General features: G+C 42.7%; 1 protein-coding gene across 3 annotated transcripts; it reads right to left on the reverse strand.

Moving 5' to 3' along the window:
* Positions 1-3,520: 3,520 nt before the first annotated feature.
* LOC116219864 lies at positions 3,521-9,752 on the reverse strand. Of its 3 annotated transcripts, none has more exons than XM_031563913.2 (7): positions 9,242-9,752; positions 8,153-8,272; positions 7,811-7,873; positions 7,445-7,771; positions 6,841-6,880; positions 6,490-6,529; positions 3,521-6,177 (listed from the first exon to the last, which is right to left on the reverse strand). In XM_031563913.2, the coding sequence occupies exons 1-7, from the start codon at positions 9,248-9,250 to the stop codon at positions 5,445-5,447; spliced, it is 1,332 nt and encodes a 443-aa protein (XP_031419773.1). In that variant the 5' UTR covers positions 9,251-9,752; the 3' UTR covers positions 3,521-5,444. The 3 variants fall into 3 exon arrangements, with proteins under 3 accessions (XP_031419773.1, XP_031419775.1, XP_031419772.1); XM_031563915.1 differs by having other exon boundaries at positions 7,445-7,537; positions 7,694-7,873; positions 9,242-9,425; XM_031563912.1 differs by having other exon boundaries at positions 7,445-7,873; positions 9,242-9,426.
* Positions 9,753-11,867: the final 2,115 nt, after the last annotated feature.

The following is an 11,867-nucleotide window of genomic DNA, read 5'->3' on the forward strand; positions in this document are numbered from 1 at the left end:
CTCTTGCTGGGGGAGACTGGTGAGGAATTCAGTTTCTTGCCATAAACCTAATGAGTTTGAGGGAGGGAAAATGTCAAAGTCAAAGTCAAAGTCAAAGTCAAAGTCAAAGTGTTTATTGTCGCATACACCAAATTTCTTCAGCGCAGCGAAATTCTTATGACTTGGCAGCCAACATCTACGCAGTAGACGGCATACAACAGGTAACACAAAATGTTGATGACAAGTGGAAAATAAAATGGTAAAAAGCCACATAATAAGTAGAATACACTAATTTACATGACTGATGAGAGGAACTGAAGTCTATTCCTCTTGTAACGATTAAACATTTTTTAAGGCGTACGAGCACTGTTCCAGTACAGCGACTGTGTAGAGGCGGAACACAGTCAGAAAGCTGCACTGTGAAGCTGAAGCTACAAAGGCCTGTGGTTGGAGGAAACTATGTATGGATAAGCAAAGTTTTCATGATCAAGGTTTATAATTATTGTGTTATCATATGGTTTTGAGTTTTGTTCTGAGACTGTTTGAGACTGTGCTGTGTTAGCACTGACTAGCAGGGTTTAAGCTTGCTCTCTGAGACACGTTTAGTGTTGTGTACTCAAGATTTACATCTTGATAGATAACTCATGACTTCAAACTTTATGCCTGACTAACCTCAAAACTCGTTCCTGTCTGGTCACAGATGAACGTGCTAACTGCACTACATGTGTTTTTCCCTTCGAGATGGCAGGAAGATTTAGTTTGTTTGTGCATTGTTTTCCTACACCTTATCTGGGTTCTGATACATCAAATGTTGATGACTGACTCACTGGCGAAGACTGTCACTCTGTGCACTTTAACGTCAACTTAACGTCAAAGCTCCCATAAACTGTGAGAGGACAGTCATTGCAACATCAGTGTTTTCTCAATTTTGCCAATCAGAATTTTGGCAGCATATTTCCTGATCGCTGCATGTTGTCTGTAAGTCACTTTGGATAAAAGTGTCTGCTAAATTCCTGACCTTTATCTGTACTTTGTATTTTGTACCCTTACCAGGAAATGATCATTTGCACATTATATGACAGAACTGTTTCTCCCCCTGACAACATAACTGAATATCAGGGTTAGCTCAGCATCAACATATGCTATGTAATGTGACTCATCCAGTGCCGAGTGCACAGATGTAGTTTACCTCAGGTGTCCACGGTGAAGTCTTGACAGGGGAAGCTGGTGCAGTCTGTGGTTGTTTTCCCGCAGAGTCTGACGCGGGAAAGCTACGTGTTCTAGGAGCTGGAACGGGGCGCTGCAGGACCAAACACCTCCAGTCAGAACTGGGTACAGGACTCAGCTTGGAAAATAAGTCAGACATTTGAACCTTTTCAGTGAATGCATACAGTTAATCGAACATAGGTACTTACACGATCCATGTTTCGGGATAGAGACAGAGTCCTGCAATGTGTGCTCAATGTGGTGTAGTTGATAGTCAATCTTTCGGGAGAAGGGTGGGGTCACAATGCATCTTCATCTGAATGGATGAATCTCACTTCACCGACAGGTTTGACAAGACGGTTTGGTATTATTAAATGCATTCCAGAACTTTTATTTTTAGCACTGACCTGAATTAAACTCAGACACTTTGCTACATTCTACATTCCACATTCTGTCTACAATCACTCTGTATTTCTGTGTTTAACGCTTTAATTCTGTCAGTGACTAAATCATCACTAGCATCACTAGGGTCTGCAAGGCTCTCTTAAAACAGGTCATGAACAGGATATGTGTCTTTGTTAACTGTGTACACATCTGAACATGCATACTAGCTAGACATGATTATTATACAAGCCCGTACAACTGTCAAACATCACGAATCCTCAAATTTGTATTTCAGTATAGTTATGGCCTCGGGTTTCATTAACTCAGCCGGGGTCGCAGGAAAAGTAGTGTTTTTTATTTACAGTGAGAGATGGGTAGGTTACAGACAGAGGAGCTTTCTCTCTGTAATCACATTCATTCACAGTGTTGACAGCACATCCTAACAAGGTAACAGTCCCTCACGTCCAGGGTTGGATTAACTATGGGGCTAAAGGGACCTTAAGCCCCAGGGCCCGCGGGCTGGTTGACGGAGGAAGTAGCCCATTTCCAGGTCATGTGTGAGTGCGATAAGTAGGCTAGGAGTAGGCATCTGGTTTCGGGTGGCCTACTCGGCCATTACCATGTCTATAAAACAATCTTCTTTATTGTGGTAGAACAGAGGTTGGTCTCCTATTTAAAGGTTAATAGTTTGGTAGATATTTCTGCACAGAATGCAGACATACCAGGATTTTCTGGAGGTTTGGAACATAGTAGCACGATTTGGCATCAAATTCAGGCAGCAAGGACAGAAGACTCTCTGTGTGGTATTTTTAGTCTTTGCTAATTGCTAATTGGATAGTTGCCACAACGTCTGCTGTGGAAGGCATTGAGTTACTTTCAGGTCGCTGAGAAGATTTCCGCTTTAGTCAAAGCATATTTTGAGGATACTGAGTTGTGCTTTAACATGTGGCAACGGAGGTAATTATAAGGGCATCTAAATGGGTTGTTGGGGGTGAGAGGCTGCAGAACGGCACCCGGTTGCCTCCCATCCGAGCCTATATGGAGGACATTACGACGCTTACAACTGCTCCATGTACCTGTTGGCTGTTAGCCACATTGAATGACAATCTGAAATGAGCAAGGATGAAAATGAAACCAATCAAATGTAGAAGTCTTTCTGTTGTCATATGGGGAGGTTTATTAACGGTGTTAGGTCCTTCTTGTGTGTGTTACATTTAGTTTCTTGTTTCTGCACGAGTAGAACTCTGTGCAAGGTGCTTATGTGTTTTGTTGGTTTACCATGTCTTTAAATTAGGACCACTGATTGTTGGAACTTTGTACCAGGCACTGCAGGCACGGTTAATTTGAGAGAACCATGAATAAGGCAGTTAGCAAATGGCTTGGGGTGCCACGTTGTCTAAGTACTGTAGCACTGTATGGGAAAGGAATTTTGGAGTTACCAATTTTGTTACACATGGACATATAAGCAGATTTTTTTATGAATTGGTGTGTTTGAGAATAAACAACTTTAGGTTAACTTTTTGTCAGTTAATGGAACAGTAGAACTTCTTTTGTGCAAGAGGAGCAGAAAAGTGGTTATGGAAAAGAGCCAGTGGTTATGGCTGGGGACATATGAATGAACCTGTATTACGGGTGAAGAACCCTGTCGCAAGATGTTTGGGTGCCTACGGTGACTAAGGTTTGTATCCCAGTGTCTTCCCTTACCTTAATCTGGGTTTGTATCCAATCCCTACCCTTGCCACTGCATGTCAGAATAAAGAATTCTGTCGAAGGAAAAATCAGCCATCCCACCTACTGTTCGACTTTCCAACATGTTCTTTCCGACAAACAAAAATACGGAGCTGTCAAAACATTGTTGGAGAGGAAAGAAATCTGAATCTGAAAGGAAAGAAATGCAAGATAGATGTTGGCAGTCTATGAGTATATCGTTAATAACAAAATGGAGATGAAGTTGGCAGACAGAGTTTATTTAGAGGATGTACAAAGTCTGACAGTTTTAATACAAGCAACTTAAACATCTTAAAAGCCAACTTTACCAAAGCTACCGGCAATAATGCTGCTACCTGTCCTGCAGAGAAAAGAGATTCTGCCTAACGACAGCACTGAAGATCACAAAGGCTTTAGCTGAGCACACTGCTTTAGACGACCAGCCCTTGTTTAATTAAAAGTAGGCTTCTACTAGTCTGCTACCCAGGACTGTAGCTATAAGTTGATAAGAAGATGCTGATTGGACTGATTTCACTTTTTCTTTCATCTAGATTTTTGGAATTGTGTAGCTGAATTGCATGGCATAGCCTAGGCTACCGTACCAACATGTTTGTGTCTGTGTTTTAGCATTTAGTTTGTGTTGCAGTATCATGTTGCCTTCATAATGTGATGGTTGTTCCCTTGGCTTCTGTACATTTAGCCTTGATTTTACCCTTCTCAGGTTTGGTTCAAACCAAATAGTTCACTAATTAATCTTACCTACACAGTTTCCTTTATATTGCAGTGTACTCAACGATTAATAGGATTACTGAGGGTTAAATTATTGCCATTCTAATTAGCATCACGTTGTTGCTCACAATTGATGTAGCTAAGTGGTCCATGAGGAGCTGCTCTTCCACAAAGTGTGCATTTGTTGTGTTGTGTTAAGGGTGGGATAGTCAGGATGAAACATTTGTTTAATTAAAGATTTAATTAAATCTGGTACATTTCCTAGGTGGCCTGAAAATATTGATAGTGATCATTTTGAGGCGGCCCTTTGAGTAGGCGTAGCCCCAGGGCTTTTAGTGTTCTTACTCCAGCCCTACTCATGTAGGTGCAATAGCAGTAACAGACATAAACAGCATAATATACTAAATTAACATCCATTACATACAGCTGACGACATTGTGTTTGTGAAGCCACTCACACATATTAAAATTAAATATTTTTGAATTCTTGTTGTACATTTATTCATTTGCAGCCATGTAACAGCATATAAATGTGCCAATGAACCAGTGAAAGAAGTGGTATTACAAAGCGTTAACTCAATGAACCAATGAAAGAAGTGGTCTCACAAAGCGTTAACTCAATGAACCAATGAAAGAAGTGGTTTCACAAAGCGTTAACTCAATGAACCAATGAAAGAAGTGGTTTCACAAAGCGTTAACTCAATGAACCAATGAAAGAAGTGGTTTCACAAAGCGTTAACTCCATGAACCAATGAAAGAAGTGGTTTCACAAAGCGTTAACTCAATGAACCAATGAAAGAAGTGGTCTCACAAAGCGTTAACTCAATGAACCAATGAAAGAAGTGGTCTCACAAAGCGTTAACTCAATGAACCAATGAAAGAAGTGGTCTCACAAAGCGTTAACTCAATGAACCAATGAAAGAAGTGGTTTCACAAAGCGTTAACTCAATGAACCAATGAAAGAAGTGGTTTCACAAAGCGTTAACTCAATGAACCAATGAAAGAAGTGGTTTCACAAAGCGTTAACTCCATGAACCAATGAAAGAAGTGGTTTCACAAAGCGTTAACTCAATGAACCAATGAAAGAAGTGGTCTCACAAAGCGTTAACTCAATGAACCAATGAAAGAAGTGGTCTCACAAAGCGTTAACTCAATGAACCAATGAAAGAAGTGGTCTCACAAAGCGTTAACTCAATGAACCAATGAAAGAAGTGGTCTCACAAAGCGTTAACTCCATGTACCGTGTAATGGACTGTCATGGTTAATCACAGTTCCCATCCCAATTTTGGGATTAACCTGAAGAAACCGGTTCTGTCTATAACTTCATTGTTTTGCAAGGCCATTCAGTATCATCTACTGCAAGGCAACAAAATACCTGACAAACACCCACCAGCTCTCCCATGTCCTTTAACTGTTGTCATGTCTGGTAATGTAACACGTTCAAAACCTGCCAAGTAAAGCGGCAACCCGTGTCAGATCATCTTGTGTGCTCTGAAGTCGGCTGGCCGCCTTGCTCAGAGTATGGGCAAACTTCTTCTCTTTGCCCCTCTTCAGCAGTCGATAGTCTTTCTGGCTATAGAACGTCCCGATTCCCCCCGCGAATTCTCGGAGGAGATCGGATGACCTGCTCGTCGCTCCCAGCCCCTGGGCCACCTCTCCGGACATTTCCAACATCCTGGCAACCCTCCCAGCGTCCATGTCGGCGCCTTTTAAGATGGAGAGGTTGTTTCGGCCGATGTGGTCCATGCCCGTGTAGATGAACTGGAGGCACGCCTCGATGTCCTCCAGCTTCTTGCGATAGTCTTGCAAAATGCTCTCCAACGCCTTCCTGTCCTGGTTGATGCCCATCTTGTTTTTGACGGATGCCTTTTTGATGCCACCCGCCGCGACCACCCCTACGCCCAGCGCCGTTATGACCAGGGAGACGCCCATGGTGAAGGGGGCCAAGACGATGCCCGTCACCGCCGCCGCGCCACCTACCGCCCCCGAGGCACCGCTGGTGACGCCGCTGGTGACTCTTGCCGCCTTCAGCGTGTTATAAGCCTTGCCGATGTTGTCAGAGGTCCTCTGCAGCTCGGCGATGTGGCTCTGCAGATCCTCGCCGTGGGTCCTCATGAGGAGCCCGTACAGCGTCAGGGCTCTCTGGACCCGGTGGACTTTCTTAGCCAGCACCCTGAGACGGGTGGAGAGAATGATGCATTGCCAAATTAGTCTTGAGGTTTTTTTTTTTTCATCATAAACCTGAACTCACTGGACCTTTATTGAAAATGAGACTTTCAGTCTATGCTTACAAAGATGTGCCTGTAGCTAAACTGTTAGAAAGGTGGTAACAACACAAAGGTCATCGGTTCAATACCTAGTGGGCACACATACTGAGTTACATGTATATCTGTGCTCTAAGTTGGTTTGGATAAAAGCATTGCCAATTAAGTAATGCACATCACATTTTATAGACCACTGTCAGCAGCTATTTGGTACTACCTACCTAGGCTCCGTGTCAGGAAAATGTGACATTTTCTCCCATGCTGAAAGACAAACAGAACAGAACCATTTCAGTTGATAACTTTGTCAACAGTCCAGAGAAGGGTGTTAATGTTTGATAGGAGCACATTACTGAGTTGGTAACTGCATGACTTGTTTTGAGACGTAGGGCTCTACTCTGTGAACACTGACGATTGGTCTTGTGACGTGACATGCAGGTAATCTCCTGGCCATTGGCTGGCACACATCCATTGATTTACTTGGACTCCCAGTCCCCATACTGATAAAAACCACTTGAGTCAGGCGCTGTAGCCTTTGTTAGTGAGAATTAAGTTGGCTTTGATTTGACACTTACGTTTCACAGTTCTCCACCATGTCATGAGTTCCTCATTACTCTAAAAGACAAAGAAAAACATGTCAGTCATTAAAGGATATATGCATTAAAATGGTCACATCACCTAGCATCAATGGAACCACATTTTGTTCCCAACCTTAAAGGCTAATGTCTGAAGAAAAAGCAAAATAACATTAAATAGGCAGCAATTTTGGTGTTTGAATTCAAAATTTGGACTACAGCTATGAAGCTTCTGGTCCACCATGTTTATGGACAATCAAACTGAACCCACTCGTGTTAATATAACAACACTGGGTTATACCATACACACAAACAATTCCATTATACAGTATGTTAGCAAGAGAACATAATAAAACAAAACCGTTCTTCTTTTGTCTTGGCTTATCATCTACATGTTAGGGGAGGGGAGACTGTGAGCACAGCTTGGAGCTTGGAGACTGATTATTCACCAAGTTAGTTATCTCAGTCTCTATTCCTTTGTTTAATCATGGCAAGACATGTTCTATGTAAAAAAAAAAAAAAAACATTTCTTTCGAAAATTTAATTTCAAGGCAGTGAGAGGAAAATGCCAATTTTCAGCATTGTCACCAGGAAAAAACAGTACCATGACACGCTGAACGCCATCTGAGTCTCTGCTTTGGGATCTTGTGAGTGTGCCAGGAGCTCCAGGTTCGTGGGATCTTGTGAGTGAGTTCATCTGAGCTCCAGGTCCTTGGGATCGTGTGAGTGAGCTCATCTGAGCTCCAGGTCCTTGGGATCGTGTGAGTGAGCTCATCTGAGCTCCAGGTGCTTGAGATCTTGTGAGTGTGCTCATCTGAGCTCCAGGTCCTTGGGATCGTGTGAGTGAGCTCATCTGAGCTCCAGGTGCTTGAGATCTTGTGAGTGTGCTCATCTGAGCTCCAGGTGCTTGAGATCTTGTGAGTGTGCTCATCTGAGCTCCAGGTGCTTGAGATCTTGTGAGTGTGCACACCTGAGCTCCAGGTGCTTGGTAGTCAGGTAGGGAAGGAAACATTGGGCCGGACAACACAGGAGCCTGGTGTTTGTGAAAAGAAAATGATTCAATGAAAAATCTCTCCTCTTCTGAAAGAGCTTTGAAATATTGCCATTTTACCTTGATGACATTAGTAAAGTATTATTCTATTCTAGCTATAACAATCACTGTTTTGAGGAACTCAAGTTCAAAGTTTAAAACTTCAGATGTTTGTTTGAACCAGTTTGGGGGTAATGCATAACATTCCTGTGGGTTGAGTCTGTCTTATCTCTCGTAACATCAAATCATCATCATGTTTTCCACACGCTGTCAGGTGCTTACCTGAAAGTGGGGAGTTTCGGGCCACATGAGAGCTTCCTCATAGCTCGGGGGCTGATCCGCCCCACTCCAGACATTCTCATAGGCTGGTAGGGCTGGTGGGTCAGCCCATACGTAGCCACTCTGAGAAAACATACAGAGCACATTGACTTAAGTGAGAAAACATACAGAACACATTGACTTAAGTGAGAAAACATATAGAGCACATTGACTTAAGTGAGAAAACATATAGAGCACATTGACTTAAGTGCGGGCCAAAACTCAGACGTGCTGGTCTCCTGGGAACATAGCATTAGTAATCAGCTCAACATGTCATTGTTTGCTAATGGACTGGAAAGTCACAAGGTTAGTTCATCTAGATAGCTAACTCCTTGATAAAAAATTAGCTCATTCAGTCACAGAGAACATGTAAATGTCTACTGGAATTGAATGGCACAACTGTGTCACTGGTTGTGAGGATTATTTGAATTTGTGAATTTGAATTCGACTTGCTAAATGTAGGAATGCAGTAAAAGAAATCGACTGTTTACCATGAAGTGACTGTAAAGTGGGCTGTGTTTGCTGCATAAAACTGTACATTTAGGCCCAAAACATCCTTTGTAAAGGGGTTGGCCTGACACAATTTCATTGCTCAACATGAGTGGGGAATATAGGTGTATAGATACATGACTCCAACAAACAAAACTGTATTCCCTGATGAAGGTCTGTGTACTGAAATGTGACGGAGTTAATCAAGTTTGGTCCCCAATCTATAAGTGTTGCTAGACTTAATAAAAACTTCATTTATCTCACAGTACAATTATTTTTAGTCTTAGTCATGTAAATGTGAATGAAGAACACTTATGAATATCCTGACATGGCATTGTTTCCATTTAGGAGAGAAAAGAAGGATAAGTCTTTAAGTAAACAGAATCTTAATCTCTTTGACTCTTACAGAATTGTACTGTATACCTCTCTAATGGCCACACATTATGTTAAGTTGTGTCCTCGCACATTTAGATAACGTTTCCAAAGTTAGGAAATTGCATAGAAATGATACCAGTAACATACGTTAAACTACCATGACAATTGAATATAAAATGAATGACTTACCCCTGCCATATTGCTGTGATGAATAGTTCCCTGTAGTTTATGTACAGATACACTTAAGTAGACTAAAGTTGACAGAGCGGTTCATGTTTTTTATTTGCTGTGGGAGGTGACCACTGTAAAAATGTCCGTGTCGCTATTCTGTCGCTACTGAAGCACACAAAGGGCAACAGACACAGCCCACATTACTCAAAAGATGCTTATTCATGCTGACTGGCTTAGCTACCAGGAAGTCTCCATGACTTATCTTTATGAGGAATCTTGTGTCTGTGTTTGATCTAAACGAAAGACAATGCCCTTTCAAACCACAATAAGCATAGATATTTTAGTACACATTTTACTGCTATTAAATTTTATTTGACAAAAGTCCAGTTATTTCACACAATATTTGAATTGTTTTGTAAATAAATACTCAACTTAAGCCACTTAAGTTTATCATCATGTGTTTCAATTTAATTTAAACTTAAGTATTAAATATTTCTACATCCTGCAACATTTTGGAAAGCAGTACCTAAACAAAAACAAAAACACCAATTCTCTACCTACTCATATTAAATATGGTGACTGTCTGATTTCTGAACAGAATGAGGTTAGCCTTGCTTTCAATAAACACTTTGCTGAGGCTGAACTTCTTATCACCTCAGTTAATGCCCTTGAGTTTTCACTCACAATGCCAGTTATCTTTGTATTCTTACGCATGTTGTTTGTCTTCCTGGCAGAAGAGCTGGGTGATTGTTGGTTGTTTTACAAACCCGAGCGTGGTAGAACAGGAGTACCTCAAACAGAGCCAGTCACCCAAACCCGTTTATCAACATTGCTACGCAGGGTGACAAGTCTCCTAGCATATCTCTCACTCCCTCCTCAAATTGCAACAACAGAATAATAAACTTGTGCCTACTTCCTTGTAACCATTTTTCATGAAATGACATTTCATGACTAGTTTCCTCAAGCCACTTTGACAGTTTTTTAGATTCAGTGAGTGAGGTCTCAACTTTTGTGTGAATTCTGGATTCGAACTTATTGTCACACGTCTTAGAACGTTGCCAAGTACCCCTCTGCATCAGGTGATACCTCTCTGCTGGTGAAGGTGTACAGCAGTGAGAGTCAGGGTGGCCAAGTGCAGGGAAGGCAGCCACTGGGAAGGGAACTGAAATGATTCCTGTTTTGGCAGCTGCAGTATGTTCTCCTCCTGCACCTGTGCTGATGTCAGCTATATTCTCCTCCTGCACCTGTGCTGATGTCAGCCGCCTGCATACTCGTGTGCTGTCAAGGGAGACTACTTTTATAGATGGGGTTGAAACTGTGGGTAGTGAATTGGGATACCTGTATATTCCCATCCTGCTCATATCTCTGGAGTGGTGCATGCACTGGGTGCAGGAGTGTGCCTAGTAACCAGTGAACAGTCATTCATATTTTTCATTCATTTACTTATTTGATTGCATGGTTCATACAAAACTGGAGAGTCTATCTGAGTACATGTGAGAGGTGCAACCCACTGGCATGAAAACATATGAACTTTACAGTACTGTGGGAGCTACATATGAACTTTACAGTACTGGAGGAGCTACATATGGACTTTACCATACTGTGGGAGCTACATGAACTTTACAGTGATGTGAGAGCTACATATGAACTTTACAGTACTGTTGGAGCTACATATGAACTTTACCATACTGTGGGAGCTACATATGAACTTTACAGTGATGTGGGAACAACATGAACTTTACAGTACTGTGGGAGCTACATATGAACTTTACAGTGATGTGAGAGCTACATATGAACTTTACAGTACTTCGGGAACAACATCTGTGGAGATGCCCCCGTGAAGGCAGGTAGTCTTGACTTGTAGGTTTAAATGCTCTTGATGTCCTAGATTAGATTACATTGACCTGAGGTCACAAAACACCAACCTCACGCGTCACAACCTGGTCAAGTGCAGAGCGGACTGTGTCCCTAATCTGCATCAGCTCATCCAGACCGTTCTTCAGCTGCTTGGCCAGTTCCCGGATCCTTCTGGCAAACTTGGTCTCCAAGCCCTTCTTGGGCACCTCCATGTCCTCCTTGGTGAAGTAGATGTCCATGCTCATTGCGAATCCGTCCAGAACACCAGAGGACTTTCCAGTTGGCCGTAGATTAACCGATTGGCTGCCAACCAGCTGTGCCACCCTCAACACCCTCATAGCCTCCCTGTCCATGCCCCGTATGATGCCAAGGTTGTACTTCCTCAAGCGCTCCATACCTGTGTCAATAAACTTCAGACAGGCCTCCACATCCTCCATCTTGTTCTTATGGTCCTGCAGCATCTCCTCCACCTTCTTCCTCTCCCTGGTGTTGGAGACTTTATTCTTGATGGCCATCGATGCCCCAGTCATGCCCCCAGCTGTGGCCACTCCGACGCCAACGGCCGCCACAGCCAAAGATATCCCAAAGGTGAAGGGTGCCAGGGCCACACCTGCCACTGCCGCCACCCCACCAACGGCTGTAGTGCCACCCACGATGCCAGCTATCCTTGTTTTCTTCTGAAGAGCATCCAGTTTGTCTGCCATGCAGTAGAGTTGGGTGATATGGTCATTGAAGACCTGACCCCGGTAGAAGAGCAGACCCTCAAACAGGTGCAGGGCCAGTCTCA

This window comes from Clupea harengus, chromosome 26, assembly GCF_900700415.2.
Source record: "Clupea harengus chromosome 26, Ch_v2.0.2, whole genome shotgun sequence".
NCBI lineage: Eukaryota > Metazoa > Chordata > Actinopteri > Clupeiformes > Clupeidae > Clupea > Clupea harengus.